Source organism: Lissotriton helveticus, chromosome 12 (genome assembly GCF_964261635.1).
Source record: "Lissotriton helveticus chromosome 12, aLisHel1.1, whole genome shotgun sequence".
Classification (NCBI taxonomy): domain Eukaryota; kingdom Metazoa; phylum Chordata; class Amphibia; order Caudata; family Salamandridae; genus Lissotriton; species Lissotriton helveticus.
Genome location: NC_136073.1, coordinates 480,652,838 through 480,669,138, shown reverse-complemented (window position 1 = coordinate 480,669,138; position 16,301 = coordinate 480,652,838). Strand labels below are relative to the sequence as shown.

At 44.6% G+C, this 16,301-nt stretch overlaps 1 protein-coding gene across 6 annotated transcripts in view; it reads right to left on the bottom strand.

Annotated features, from left to right (window-relative positions):
• The window catches only part of ZNF536 (zinc finger protein 536), a 1,021,749-nt gene that overhangs the window by 451,159 nt on the left and 554,289 nt on the right, over positions 1-16,301 (bottom strand). For 5 of the 6 annotated variants that reach the window (XM_078671206.1, XM_078671207.1, XM_078671209.1 and 2 more), the window contains exon 4: positions 698-850. The exons of the other annotated variant lie outside the window; for it this stretch is intronic. In XM_078671206.1, coding sequence (XP_078527332.1) covers positions 698-850 — 153 coding nt within the window. The remainder of the gene's footprint in view (positions 1-697; positions 851-16,301) is intronic. 6 annotated transcript variants of the gene reach the window in all.

Here is a 16,301-nt window from a genome sequence, read left to right as displayed (position 1 = left end):
AAAGGAAACAGGGCTGTGTTTAGAAAGCAAAGTAAAAAAAAAAAGTTTGTTTGAAAGCTTACAATAGTCCCATGGACCACTGTGTATTATCCACTAAACTTTTTTCAACAATTACAAAGGGGATGGGGTCTGAAAAGGGAGCCCTTCCTTTTATCACTGAGGTACTAACTCCTTTGAGGTTTTGTTAACATTTCATTGGATTGTTACGAATTGCAGCGCCAAATCATTACTACATCGTGCCCCAAATCACAATTTGAAAGAAGTGGCCTATATACACTCCTTCAAACTTGCATTTTAGTATTCATTTCTAAACCCATTTTGTAATTTTGTAAACTTTACGAAATAGCAAAAATGGGGTTTGTAAATACCAAAAAGGCATTTGGTGACCGTCCAATTTTGTGAATCAGAAGGACTGCAAACACACATTGGCTTAGCTCATCTGGCCCCATGTTCCTAATTCTCTTTACAGAAATTGGATGGAATGAATGAAGGGTGACTGGAAGAAGGAAAGATAGAAGGTAGGAAAGAAAGCAAGTAATGAAAAATGGAAAGAGGGTAGAGTCAAAGTGAGATAACAAGGGATGTAATGAGGAAATTTGGAATGAAAGAAGGAATACAACACATTGACTTCAAAGGTTTTATGCCTACAGCTCCTGTCTATGTGTCTTCAGTGCCCTGCGATGTGCCAAGTGCTCACCTGTGTGTATCCTCAAGTGAACCTTTAAGTGGTGTGAAGTCCTAAAAGTTTTCCCGCAGTAGGGGCAGTCTTTCATGGCAGTACCCAGGTTTCTATCCCGTAACAAAGCAGGCTGCTGGACTCCTAACGGTCTTCCTGCATCGTCTCCAAGGTCTGCAATACAGAAAGGTTCCCACATAATTTCAGCATGTCAGCACTGGCTCTCACAAAAAAATGTTTGCACAAACACAAGGTTCATCTTGTCAACATTACATCTGCCTAGTTTATTTTTGTAATCTGACAGGATTATAAAAATTAATCTTGGTGTTTTTTTCAGTGGTTACATCTTTCTTATCATTACTTTAGCAGCATATGGTTCCTTAATAGAAAAATGAATTATACAGAAATGAAACAGCTGTGTCAGCAGCTGCCTTAATTTCAACTTTTTGCATCTCATTCAAATATTTTTCAGAAGTTAGAAGTGTTGATGCTCTAAATTTGTACACAGTTTGTATGTTTGGCAATTTATACATATAAAAGTAACCATATATGTATGTAGATTCCAATTATATATATATACATATACATATATATATATATTAGTTATATTTTGTCATTAAGAAAAACATAGGTAAGGACTTTTAATGGATAGCATTTGCTTGTACCTTTCTCAACTATGAACCATTACTTGCTAAATATGACAGGCATGAAACTTTTACACAAACAAGCCTTTGTAAAGACTACCCAGACCACTAGCTTAGGGCGTGGCGTGAGAAGAAGGGGTCATGATTTAGCATATGATAGACAAATGTAACTGCCGACTGCCACATATAGCATGAAAAAGTAACATTTTGGCAAATTTATATGCAGCAGATTTCTAAGCTTAGTGCCTTTAAAGTACATTTCTTTGACTTTGCATTAGCTATAGTCATTAAATAATCAAATTTCTCCAAGCAAGCAATTTAATTTAATTCACTTCAATGTTCTTGGTGTTAATTGTGTCCTAACAGCTTGATCCGGATTCAGTGTACTCCAAAGTCTTATTGCAAACTTACAACATTTTGGGAGGACATGTCCAAAATGCTATACCTGCGTAGTTTCTATGAAGAGACCATATACATTTTATCATACATTCCTCCATCAGGGAATGCCTGCAACTTTCATTATTAAATATTTTGACAATGGACTCAATTTTCAGTAACATCCAATGTATCAGAGAAATTTAGGGAATATTCAGATATAATATACTCCTTTTTGTTTTCATCCTAGAAGTCATTTGAGGGTTATGGAATTTGTCTTAAAAACGCTAGTATCTAGAAGTAATTTACTCTTGTATTTTAAGATTAGGGATGTTTTCCTTAGGTCACTAGAAGTCATTGTGAGTGTTTGAGGAAACAGGCTCATGGGAGAGGGAATAGGATGAGGAATGAGGAAAGGGAGGAAAGAATATGGATGGAAGAGGGTGGGGAAAGAAAGGTAAGGGGGGTATAAAATGCATATTATAATGGAGGTGCATGCACTTTTAATTTCCTTTACTAGTGCCATCTTGGCTCAGTTCTTTAACCAATGAAGAGCAATCCATTCTATTTGTAAGAGTCTACATTTCAATACACACTGGATCATCTGCCAATAAGTAACATTTAATTTAAAAACAAATTGTAGTGTGTCTCTGCAATATTGCATTTCGGAAGGAATGCACTTTACAACTGCAAAAGGAATTTAGCAAGACTAACAGATGAGCGCCAAACCAGGAGCATAAGGCTGGGTGGACTAGTAATTAAATCAATATTTTGGAAACCATAGGCCTCTATTTGAATCCCATTTGTACATTCAATATTTGCATGCACAAACTATTAGAATTTGATTGAAACAAAATATTAGAATGTTGATACAGTAATATATATTGGAATTTCGATAGAACATTTTTAAAAGGGCAATAATATGGTTGTATTTCTGCTGATCATTATGCCTGTTCATTTAAGGATAGCAAAGTATTATCGAGGGAAGGGGACAAACAGCCTCCTTTTTTGCTTTATAATATCGAATTTCATGCTGAATAGTACACAAATAGTAAGTTCTTTGAAATTAACATGATAATTAGATTCTAAATGGAAAAATAAAAGTTGAGAAAATTCAAAGTTCAAGTGTCTTGCATTGTTATATTCAACTGCCTTGTTGTCACAAAGATTTCAGTCCAGAATTTGTGTGTTTAACTTTCAATCAGCGTGTTGCACTGGCAATCAGTGTGTTGCACTTGCAATCTACCGCAATGCCCAGTCACGATCTAATGTCTACACCTAATGTCACTAATGTATGTGGAGTGAATATGCTAAATGTATGTTACTTAACCATGTTATTCCTTTGGCTACCACCTGTGACATGAGTATCAAGTAATAACTACTAATTAATAATTAAATAATTTAAAAACAAAACAAACATTGTCCATGATGCAAAGTTAGTGGTCTCACTGCACTGCTTGTCACAACTATTGGTGGTTTTCCCTGTCTGAGGCTGCCATCCCGCTTATGGTGGAGCCAGACATGAAATATTAGTGGTGGTCGCTCTGTTTTGAACAGTCCTCTGTTACTGCCACTGTGATCTGGCAGTACTGTGGCAGATGAGCATGGGTTTTTCCTAGCAGAGCCAGTTGAGTCTGGCCATTGGAACTGTGGCAGTTCGGAGGATGAGATAAGTCATGTTTGGCAGGGTGGAGCTCTGTTAATTTATGTCAGACCTTCCACTCCACCAAACTCTAAATGAGGCCCGCTGTAGGCTAAAATATATCAGTTGACAGTGCTTACATTGGTTGTAGCATGTATCTACATAAAGGTTGATCTGGATGTTCTTACATTTATCAGCCAGCAAGTGTGGGTTACACCACAGACCACAGTTGTCCACTTTACGGTAGAAGATACAAGTTAGTACTTCAAGGGATGTCATGGCGATTTCAGTCTTGTATGCAAGACTAGGCTACCTCTGGGCATTGTGATGAAATTTTGAAGCCTGTACTGACACCACAAACCAAAAAGTTGAGTAGCGCTTTTTATAGAGGTGGCACATTTCATTACTTTTCCAGTTCTAGCGGTGTTCTTAATCACTAACAGCATAGGGGCACTGTTACACTAGTTTTGAATATTCATACTGGTAAAATCACTAAAAAATTGAGACTTTTGAAATGCCAGGAGTAATTTGTTTGGTTACTTAACAAACATATTCACATGCTTTTTCACTGCTGTAATAGAGTTTCACAAATATAACCTTGTACCTGAAAATCAGGCATTTGGAAAAGGCACTGACAATTAAATAGTACGATTGTAGATGTATTTTCTTGACTGCATTTACAGTGTTATTGGTAAACTTGACCATCTCTGAGGCAGGCAAGGTAAAGAGGACCCACACAGAGAAATTTGTGGTAGATGATACCTGCCATATGCATACCTCTTTGAAATGACACCCATGCTCCTCTGTATTTTGGCTAGGTGAGATCTATACAAATACCACATACACACATACTTGTGGCCCCTATCCTGCAGTCCTTTGCATATATGGCCTCTGCAACTCGGCCGCAGACAATACACATCCTTCTCCATTCTCTCCTAGAGATAGTGGACTCCCATTTTCTCCTGATAATATTTCCTTCATTGTTCCACTGCTTTGTACTCTTTGTGCAACACATCAAACAGACAGCAGCTCTTCAGGTACTGGATGGTCTACTCTTAGGTTCTAATCCAGGGGACACATGCCTCTTGTTGCTGTAAGTCTCCTATGGTTACACAGGTGTACAATGCATATCATGGCAGAGGCAATCATTTTGTAGGGCTTGTGTTGACTGTTTTTCATATATCCTCATGGGGTGCACTTAGTGCTTTCAGGTGGGTCAATCAAGATCCTTCTCTACAGGTAGGACACTGGGTCAGAACTGTCCCGGTTCTTTATAATCTGTTATTCAAGCTACTTGTTACATCAGATGGAAGGCTGCTTGATCTCTCTTTATTAGATAATCTAATAAGGTCCAGTCAAGTCTCAATAAAGTAATCCTTGCTCAACCCTAGTAGCTTGGCAGACAAGCAGCCAGGCCTAATGGGAGAAAGGTGTGTAAAACATTTAATGTCACCAACATAGTAAATAAGTAAAAGACACAGCACAATAAAACTCCAACACCAATTTGTAATAAAAGAGAATATGTTCATCTTTAAAATGAGACCACAATGACAAAGATCCAATGTAGGGAACCGGAGATATGAATTTTTAAAGTTAAAATGGGCATTCTAGCACCAAAAAGCTTAAAGGGCAACTTGCGACTATCTGGTCGCGGTGGACCAGGAAAAAGTCAAAGATATAGGCCACCTGCTATGGAGTCAGGGTCGGATAGTTTGAGCGTTAGGTCCTGGTCCATATTTACCTTCACACTTATTCTGTTTTTTAGAGCTTTTCTCTCATCGACGGACTTGTCGGCAGGTCCTTGGTCATCTTGGATCCAAAGTTCAACTCGGCGACAGCAGTCTGCTGCAGTGGAATGCCTTGATGGGTCTCTGGAGGTCTTTGTCCTTGACTAGGAGCTACAGAGCTTTCAGCAGGACAAACCAGCCTGGGCAGGCCGATTCTCGAGTCGACGAAGGCTGCCTGACTCTCGACGTCCAGCTCATCTTCTTCTGGAGATTTTTACCAAAACTTTGCAAAAAGTTCTCAAACTTTCAGTACTTCTTCAAAGTGGTTTCCGTTGTGTTGAAAAGTGTCCAGCAGCCAAGGGTTCAGAAGCTCTGAACTTTCCCTTGGGGACTGGGACTCAATCTCCCACAATGCACCTGGTCAGTCCAGGAAAATGCAACTGTATCTGGTCAGCTAGAGTAGTCCTCCGTTTGGAAGTTACAGGTGGCTTCTTCCAGCATCTTTCTACCTGTTGCTGCTCAGGGATTACATTCCTTTTCCTTGAATCATGCACAGTGCTTCTTTTGCAGAGCATTGAGAGTGCAGCAGGTTCAGTCCTTCTGAATGCAAGCCTTCTATAGTTCAGTCCTTGGGTCCAGCAGGGCAAACCTTCTTCTTCCAATGTTTCAGGCAAGGATCCGAGGGGGCTCCTGCAGATCTCCCATATTTATTCCCCTTTCTGGGCTGGCAAGCGGGACACACCCCAACCAACAGGTATATAGTTGCCTCCCTCTGTTCTGACCACTTCCAGTGAACTGTAGCATATTTATGACCCAGAATGAATGCAGTGTTCTCCAAAAATGAAAAGTGGAGAAATTAATTCCTTGGAGTGTGTGTCTGGCTAAAGCAACCCACAAGTGTGATTCACTACACTCCCCTTAGAGCCCCTCTCCTAATATAATTAGCGATGATCCTGTCTGGCCTGTGATCAAGGCAGTGGGAGCTGGCCTGGGTCCTGTCACATCTATTCTCCTGCCTTTGAAGTTCAGCTTATCTCCCCAGCCCACTTCCTCTACCTGGCTTCTCCAGGAAGCAAATCACCTCTCACCAAATGGCTGTTTTCGTTCAGCCACAGGCCTCTGCACACCTACTCATGGAGCAGCTTGGCTCAGGCTGTCAAAGTCTGGCCAATCAGAAAAGGCGGCTACAGGGATCTCTACGGTAACTTCAGGATAGTAAGTTCGACAACTACTTTCCTGTAATAGTTATAATACATCTGAGCTGGGCACATTATTGGATTTATTGTAAACATCCTTTTGATACTTTGAATCAAATTGCTAGCTAACTCCAAACAAAAGTTAGACTTTAATACGTTTTTACAGCCTTCCTATTTTAGCCTATGGGGCTAGCAGCACTACAATGGAGAAATTTGCCTTTGGCTGTTTTTCCCTAACAGGGCATATAAAACATATTTTTTATTGTCCCTGCTTTTTATAAAAATGCACCTTACCCTTGGGGCACCTAATTCAAACCTTGGGAATAAAGATAGTTTGGGAATTTGTAAGTACTTTTGATTACAAAGTCGAATTTGGGCATATAATTATTTTAAAACCAGCCTGCTAGGCAGGTGTGGCTTTAAAATGACACCAGATAACACAGCAGTGCACACTTAAGTGCATTAAGGCGTCTTTAAGCCTACATGCCCTACCACATATTAGGGACTTACAGGTAGGCTGTCTTGGCCAATTAGAATTAAACCAATTACCATATACCTTTTAAGGACAGAGCAGTGGCCATGGGCCTGGTTAGCAGAGTCCAGGGTGCTTTCAGAGTCAGTACCACCAGTATCACCCAAAAATGAGGGTGATCAGGGCAAAAAGGATGACTTTCCTATACGGTGAAAGGTGATGGGTAACTAACCTACACTCTGGAAGTCCTCATCATCTAAGTGGAAAAACCTGTAAAATCCATGAACATTGGCATAGCAAGCCCCAGGTCTGTGTTCCACTGTAAAGTCCATCCCCTATATGGAAATGGACCAACCACTGGCATTGGCCCTGGGCCTGATTAGAACAAAAAATGTCACTTTCAGAGTCTGTAATCATAAGTATCAGTGAAAAAGAATGGGGTGATAAGGCGAAAAGGATGAGTTGCCTACAATTGCATTACACCCAGCGATGTGAAGCCAGCCAAGTCATACATGGCTAGACGCTTTATTTCCAGGGTTACATAGCCAAGACAGTTTGGGGTTGGCAGTTTCTCTTAATACTTATAAAAACCATTCTGCATTCCACTAGGTAATGAACCGTGTCACAGGTGTTGCCCGGTTGCATGTGGCTGGAAAAATGCAGGGCTACATGGCCTCTCAGAAAATACATTATTGCTCTTGTTAGGTGTCTTCAATTCTGCAGCAGCGTGAATTGTGAACGACCAGAAGACATAAGAGAACAACCTCAAGCTGGCGAACCTTACATTTGTTACCACTTATGTTTTGGTTTCAATTTAAATTGGGTTGCTTGGATTATAAAGATCTAGGCATAACATTTCCTGGCAAGCTTTTCTGAAACATCCCTTTTCCGGTGTAACCTTGTCCCTTTCTTTCCCTTTTTCAGGACTAAAACCTTTCTTTTTAAAGTTACCTTTTCAGTCCAGAGTGCTAGATTAATATGGTACTTATTTTATTTGTGGGATTTTTTAATTTTATTTTCATTGCCATTGACATTATGATGACACTGATGAGGCTCTAGTAGTCATCTAAGAGATAGAATTGAAGTGGCTAGCAAAGTGCAAATGTGAGGAAAGTAGAACAAGGGAAATATGAGAAAAGACCACTAGTGAAAGTGTAGTGGAAATTAAGAAATAAGGCAAATGAGGGGACAGGCTTAAGGGAGATGGGAGCAATAAATAGATGAAAATACAATAGGACCTAAGTCATGAATCCGAAAAGGTAAAGGGGACAAAGTGAAAGGGAGAGGAGGTGAAGGTGTATGGTAGGATGGTGAAGAGGCGAAAGGAGCAAAAGGGGGGAGGAAAGAAGAGTGACATTTTTTAAATGGCTTTCTGTGAACGCAACTGAGGGGATGGAGATCTGTGGTACCTTACAGACCTCCATCCCTCCCTCCTTCCACAGTCTAGGGTACTGAGTTGCAAACGTAATCCTGTCTCCTGCATATTAATAAAGCAGTACTTTTTGCAACTCCTTGTTCATTGAGGTTTTGTTCTGCAACCCATTTGGACATCTGTCACAACTAAAACTGATGGTGGGTCTCAAAGCAGTTTCTTTGCAAACAAAACAACAACTGCTTAGTGTTGATAGGTCTTTATTTCGAATAAAAAATTCATAAAAGACAATATACAATCATACACAATGTTTAAAAAACAATCAGTCAATTAAAAACAAATCCACTAGTTATTCCTTAGGACAATAAGATACAATACAATATGCACATAAATTAATACTACTAATAACCATATTCAGCTACAGAACGGTATATACATCTGGGTAGATCAATCAACACAAGGAAATACCCAGTTTCTTAGTTCGGATCAGCCAGGCCCATCCCAAAAATTTAGCAACACAGACCACTACTGTTTCAGATCTAATAACTCGAAGTTTGGTAAGTGCGTCTCGGTGACCACCACAATTCAGGGATAAACATATAGGTTTTAGCCACTTACTTCTGGGCGCTCGATAAACGGGACAGCCGAAGAAGAGGTGGCCAACACTTTCTTCCCGTTCGGGACACCAGTGACATTTATTTCCTGTCTTCGTGTCCCATTTTGCTGTAAAGGAATTGACAGGCAAGGTGCCAATGCGGAACTGATGGTATAGTTTGCGATCTAACACCTTGGAAATCAAATCCCAATACTGCTCCAGGGAGGGAATAACCTTATGCACTAAAAATAAACCAGTTAGGTTTGTGTCCAAGGATTGGGTTACAAGAATGGATTTTTTCCAGTCCCAGAAGAGCGCTTTAAACTCAAGTTTTGATGGAAAAATTGATCCCCCCGGGTTGGACCAAAGCTCTGGAAGGCCCATCATATATAAAACATTTTTAACTTCCCTAAGCCAGGGTATTTTATACGCACCCCACCATAGTTTTACCTCCTCTAATTCTCGGGTGAACAGACCAAGCTCAGGGGTGGTCCAGAGACGACGCCAGAATGCCACAAGGCGAAACTGGGCCATCTCGTTGATTGGTCTGCAGCCAAGATCTAATAACAAGGGTTTTATGGGAGCGGACTGCGGAAGACCTACCAGGTTCCGTAGGAACCTATTCTGCGCAGTGGCCAAGCATGAGAGATCCTTGTGACCCCAGACTTCAGCTCCGTAAAGGGTTGCAGAGATAACCTTAGCCTCGTAGATCTTTAGGGCAGGGGTAATACACTTTGTTAGGGAGTTTTTTTGTTCACGGACCAGACATCCAGCCAACCTATTAAATTTGAGTTTAGACGTCTCCAATTGGGGGTTCCAATTGAGTTGGTGATCTAGAGTCACACCAAGGTAAGTCATGACCTTAACCTGCTCAATTTGAACGCCGTTTAGGGAGACAAAACACTTAGGGGGGGTTTTCTTGCAAAAAACCATAAATTTGGTTTTATCTACATTTATTTGCAAGTCGTTTATTTTGCAAAACTCAGAAAATCTATTCAGGGCTACCTGAAGCCCGGCTCTAGTTTTGGAAAGGAGGAGGGTATCGTCTGCGAAGATTAGCATGGGGTACCTCCGACCTCCCAGCGTTGGTGCATCAGACTGTGTATTGATAAAATATAGGGCCACCTGATTAATAAACAGGAGGAACAGAGTGGGGGCCAGGACACAACCTTGGCGTACCCCACGTTGTACAGGGAAGCTTTTAGTCACCTGCCCCTGGCTACCCCACCTTACCTGAGCATAATTGTCCTCGTGTAATCGCTGGACTAGGCTCAAAAGCTCTGGTGGAAGGCCCATTTGTCTAAGAGCCTCCCATAACTTCTTCCTTGGGACTAAATCAAAAGCCGACTTAAGGTCGACAAATGCGGCGTATAACACACCGCCGCCCAAAAGAACCACCTTCCAAAAAAGTAGTGTGAACCGGAAGACCTGATCAATAGTGCTGGTACCGAACCTAAATCCTGCCTGCATGGGGGAGAGTATGTTATTTGAATCGATCCAACCCTGAATTCTTGCTAAGATCATTCTCGACACAATTTTCTGGATCGAATCGATCAAACTATTGGGCCGATAATTGTTTGGAAGGGAGCGGTCACCTTTCTTATATACTGGCAGAATTTCTGCCCCCTTCCATGAGATGGGAATCTCAGCCCCTGCAGCTATATTATTTGCCAGTAACGTAATATAGGGAATCCAAAGGTCAGGATTAAGCTTAAAAAGGTCAGCAGGAATAGCATCTAGGCCAGGAGCTTTACCTGACTGAACAGACTCAAGGGCATGCACAGTATCAGATTCCAAGAATATGAGTCTGTCTCCTATTTGTGGGAGGGGACACGATGGCATGATAGCTGTCATTCGATCCTCTGCTATATTTGGGTCGTCGAATTGTGCCGTAAAAAATTCCACCCAAGATTGGGCTGAGACATGATTTTCGGGATTCTGGGCAACCGAATCCCTTCCCCTCCTTACAATCAACCAAAATTCAATTAGGTTGGGGGATTCACAGGCTCTGAGGAGATCGAGCCAGTAAGAGTCATCCCAGTCCCGCTTGGCAGCCCAAAGGGTACGCTTATAGCACTGCCTGGCTGTCCTGATATCGTCTGTATTCCGGGCCTTAACAGCAGCTATTAGGTTGCTGTGAGCATCTCTGCAGCTCTTATTGTACCATTTTTTGTACACTCTAGCGTTAACAGACTTCGAAGGTTTCGTGAGGAGGTTTTTTAAGCCCAAAAAACACTCCTCGTGGAGATTAGTGATTGTAAAATCAGCATCACCAGAAGGGGGTAACGGAGCCATCCTACTCCACGCACTCCGCACCTTCTCCTCAATCTTGGAAATAAGCCCAAGATCGTCCAGAACCCTGGGCCATTTTACTCGACGCCTGTTGTCGCACAAAACTACATCAGACGTTAAGCAGTTGGTTCCCCTGACTGGAGCACCCAAGCCGGGGACCAAAATCTCGAGTGAAAGAGGATTATGGTCGCTCTCTGGACGGGACTCTACCACCATGTCTCGTACAATAGACCAACACTCAATATTGATCAATATATAGTCGATACGGCTGGAGCTCAAACCGTTATCGAAGGTATTGGTCCCAAGGGTATCAGAGCGCGTGCGCCCATTTACGGCCCGTAAACCCCAATCTAAACAGAAGCCCAACCAATGTAAGGCTGCCTCAGTGCCCCTAACTCCCTTGGTGATGGTTAGCAGGGGGATGTTCCAGACGGTGTCCTCCTCAAAACCCACATCCTCTGCCAAGGAAAAAATGGGCTCAATGGAAGTATTCATATCTCCTGCTACAATAACAGTCTGATCGGTTTTGGTATTCTTAAATAATCGATCACGGTCGTTCAGGACAATTTGTTTTCTCCCACCCTGACAGCCACGGGCATAGACATCAACCAAGAGGAAATCTGTAGTGTTGGGTTTACTCAAAATAATGCATAAGAGGTCCACACTCTCTACCAATATTTCCTTACCATGAAAGCCCAGATTGTTTTTAATCCAGATGGTAAGGCCACCAGAGGCCCTACCCTTGGGACTCTTGATGGCAGGTTTAGAAAAATTAAGGTAACCCAGCCTATGTAAGGGGACTATTGACCATGTTTCCTGGAAAACGACGATATCATATGAGTCAATAAAATTGGCCCAATCGTCGTTGTCCAAGCGACCCCGTAATCCTGCAATATTCCAAGAAGCCACTCTTAGTGGATAATCCGTGCCATGGGCACAGGGTGTCTGTACCACGCCCATTTCATCAGTCATAGTCGTAACAGGGATATTTACAGGATCTGAGAGTACACCCACATTTTTAGGCGAGGTTAGACCATTCAGAGATGGATTTAAGAGAGTGGGTAATGCGATCCTCCGTGAGTGAGGAGAAATCATTATGGGCGATATATCGCCAAGCCCCCCAAGTCAATCCACCTCCTCCAGGCAGCCAAACCTATTGGAGGTGGGTGCCCCATGCCACCAATTATGCTGGCTATGTCCATCAAACCTATGGGTCGGTCGTCTAGCATTCTGAACAATTGACCATGACCCCTCTCTCGCGGGTTGTTGTCTAGGAGGATAGAAGAAAGTAAGAGGTCTCACCACTATTGTGGAAGTAACTTCAAAGGATGTCCATGCACAGAGATGCTGAGCTGTGTGGGGATCAGCAAAAGATACCACAACACAGTCACCGGCTATGGACTTGTGCGTGGGGCCTATCCAAGGGACTCTCCGAACCATTAATACACTACTCTTTTGGTGGTCGGGGAGCTGTTTATTGGAGTTAAGCCAGTGAATGACTTTGTTTTTCAAAGAAAGATCATTCTCCTGGGAGTGCTGGTCCAACTCTGGGACGCCGGCTAAGATAATAACGTAGGGCCCAGCTTCTGGTGGAAGGTCAATAAACCCTCCACGGAAGTTGGGGCGACTGGCCTGTCGTAATAGGTTGTTCGCAGGTTCTGGCCTTGTGGTGTGGTGGGCTACTGCTCTTGGCTTAAAGTTCTGTCTATAAACTGGTTTTTGCGGGGGAAAGGGTTTTGGTACAGCTGAGCTAGGGGTGGGTACGATAGAATTTACAATGGTGGTGCGGGGCTTTGGTATGGGTTTAGGTGTTGGTAAGGTCACAGGGATACTTTGGGGTAGTTGTGGGGGAGGTTGTACAAGTTCTGGTGCTTTGGGCTGAGGGGTGCATTCGATCTCGCGTGAAAGCTTGGCATCCATTTCCTTTAGGCTCAGGCTAGCCAGGGTGACTATGGTCCTATCCATTTCAAGAAGGTTGTTCTCTATGCGAGAAAGCCTCAATTCCAAGGGGGAAAGTAATTGCTTTAACGTGCCCCAGACTATTTTAAGGAATTCTCTATCACCCTCCCTATCGTGCGCAGGTCCACTCAGCCGACCCTCCAATTTGTTCACACTATTCTTTCTTGGGGAGGTGATGAGGATGTTATCTTCCACCAGACTATGTAAGTCAGGAGCGGCTTCCCCGCCCAAAGCACTGGGAATGGTTTTAGAGCTGTCATCTTTCGCCCCAAGAGAACCCATGGCCCGTCTACTGTAAAAAAAACTGTGATCTTGCAATTCTAGCTTTTTTCCGAGCATAAATGGATCTCGCAAGGCATTTCTTTTTATAGATTGCTGCTTTCTTGGCACTACACGATCTCGTAGCTAAATTAATTATGGAAGAAGGGAAAGAGCCTGCAGCACTGGTTAGTGGGGCAGGGTCCGTATTTTGTTGCACTGGAGTAGGTTGGGGGTTAGGAGGGGAATTTGGAAAAGTAGTTGGGGGTGCGGGATGGATAGCTGCCGTTATTATCAGAGGCCGGGGAGCTGCTGTACGATCAGGGGTACGGGCAGAAGCAATATTCCCCAGGGAGGATTTTTTTGTACTAGCTATATGCTCTGACAACCTTCTTGCAGCTTCAAGGTCCAGGGAGACCCTATGCTGCATTTTACTGATTTCCTCGTCAATAGCCAAATTGGTTTTGACTAGGAAATCATCCAGGGTTCTATTGGAATTACTCGCAGCCATAAGGGTTTTACTCCGACTACCCCGTGAGCACATTCTACAGGATACAAGTGAATAAATAACAGTACATACAAATAAAACTGTATAATGCACCAACCAGGGGGGGTGGCCCAGCCCAGCCCTCTTAGTCCTCGAACGGCCTCAAACGGCCCGCTCTTTGCCCGGTCTTCGCCCCGGGCTGCGTCCCGGGCTGCGTCCCGCGCTGCGGGAGTGCTGGAACACTAAGTAAAAAAAACGTATGCTATGGGGGGCGGGGCAGCAGGGAGAGCGGACCGGAAGTTCGCAAATGGTCTTGCAGGGGCTCCTGGGTACTGGAGTCCCCTGCACGCTCGCAGCCCCGCTGGCCGCACTCACCCGATGCCCTACTTGCAGTCCAAAAACGATTTTCCCGGTGTCTGAGGAGCGACGCGGCACCCGCGGAGCGGGTGCGGCTAGTTGTGATGAGTAGTCCAGGAAATGCCGCTACGGGCTAGGGTTAATCTGCCAAAGTGCCTCCGTGCTGTAAATTGCGTCCCACAGGTAAGGAGATGAGAGAAGCCTTTAACACCAGAGAGGGGCGGGGGGCGGGCAGCAGGGAGAGCGGACCGGAAGTTCGCAGATGGTCTTGCAGGGGCTCCTGGGTACTGGAGTCCCCTGCACGCTCGCAGCCCCGCTGACCGCACTCACCCGATGCCCTACTTGCAGTCCAAAAACGATTTTCCCGGTGTCTGAGGAGCGACGCGGCACCCGCGGAGCGGGTGCGGCTAGTTGTGATGAGTAGTCCAGGAAATGCCGCTACGGGCTAGGGTTAATCTGCCAAAGTGCCTCCGTGCTGTAAATTGCGTCCCACAGGTAAGGATTTGAGAGAAGCCTTTAACACCAGAGAGGGGCGGGGGGCGGGCAGCAGGGAGAGCGGACCGGAAGTTCGCAAATGGTCTTGCAGGGGCTCCTGGGTACTGGAGTCCCCTGCACGCTCGCAGCCCCGCTGGCCGCACTCACCCGATGCCCTACTTGCAGTCCAAAAACGATTTTCCCGGTGTCTGAGGAGCGACGCGGCACCCGCGGAGTGGGTGCGACTAGTTGTGATGAGTAGTCCAGGAAATGCCGCTACGGGCTAGGGTTAATCTGCCAAAGTGCCTCCGTGCTGTAAATTGCGTCCCACAGGTAAGGAGATGAGAGAAGCCTTTAACACCAGAGAGGGGCGGGGGGCGGGCAGCAGGGAGAGCGGACCGGAAGTTCGCAGATGGTCTTGCAGGGGCTCCTGGGTACTGGAGTCCCCTGCACGCTCGCAGCCCCGCTGACCGCACTCACCCGATGCCCTACTTGCAGTCCAAAAACGATTTTCCCGGTGTCTGAGGAGCGACGCGGCACCCGCGGAGCGGGTGCGGCTAGTTGTGATGAGTAGTCCAGGAAATGCCGCTACGGGCTAGGGTTAATCTGCCAAAGTGCCTCCGTGCTGTAAATTGCGTCCCACAGGTAAGGAGATGAGAGAAGCCTTTAACACCAGAGAGGGGCGGGGGGCGGGCAGCAGGGAGAGCGGACCGGAAGTTCGCAAATGGTCTTGCAGGGGCTCCTGGGTACTGGAGTCCCCTGCACGCTCGCAGCCCCGCTGACCGCACTCACCCGATGCCCTACTTGCAGTCCAAAAACGATTTTCCCGGTGTCTGAGGAGCGACGCGGCACCCGCGGAGCGGGTGCGGCTAGTTGTGATGAGTAGTCCAGGAAATGCCGCTACGGGCTAGGGTTAATCTGCCAAAGTGCCTCCGTGCTGTAAATTGCGTCCCACAGGTAAGGAGATGAGAGAAGCCTTTAACACCAGAGAGGGGCGGGGGGCGGGCAGCAGGGAGAGCGGACCGGAAGTTCGCAAATGGTCTTGCAGGGGCTCCTGGGTACTGGAGTCCCCTGCACGCTCGCAGCCCCGCTGGCCGCACTCACCCGATGCCCTACTTGTAGTCCAAAAACGATTTTCCCGGTGTCTGAGGAGCGACGCGGCACCCGCGGAGCGGGTGCGGCTAGTTGTGATGAGTAGTCCAGGAAATGCCGCTACGGGCTAGGGTTAATCTGCCAAAGTGCCTCCGTGCTTAGTGACCTAGCCTTTGTTCTCTGGGCCAATAAAAACATGTATGGTCAGATCATTTATTTATGTATTTATTTATTTATTTATTTTTCGAGTTTTGTATAGCGCAAACTTGACCTGAAAAGCACTTCACAGAACGGTTATTGAATCCATAACATGAGTTGTAATAGACAGATACATATTGACAATATGTAAATGGAGTTAACTGCATACATTAGGGTACATTGATGATACACTTTGAAGATAAATAAGGTATATATATATATATATATATATATATATATATATATATATATATATATATATATATATATATATATATATATATATATATAACCCTCAGCAAAGGCTCCTTCTGAGATACTGGGACCCAGGAGGGGTGGCGAACACTCCGGCGGAGCGTGCCGGTAATCACAATCCCAAAACCTTTGCCATAAACGTTTGTGCGCTCTCAGGAAATGAGTCAGGTAACACAAGTAAGTTGAACACCGGTTTAATCCACACAACGCGTTTCGCCTTGCAGCTTGTT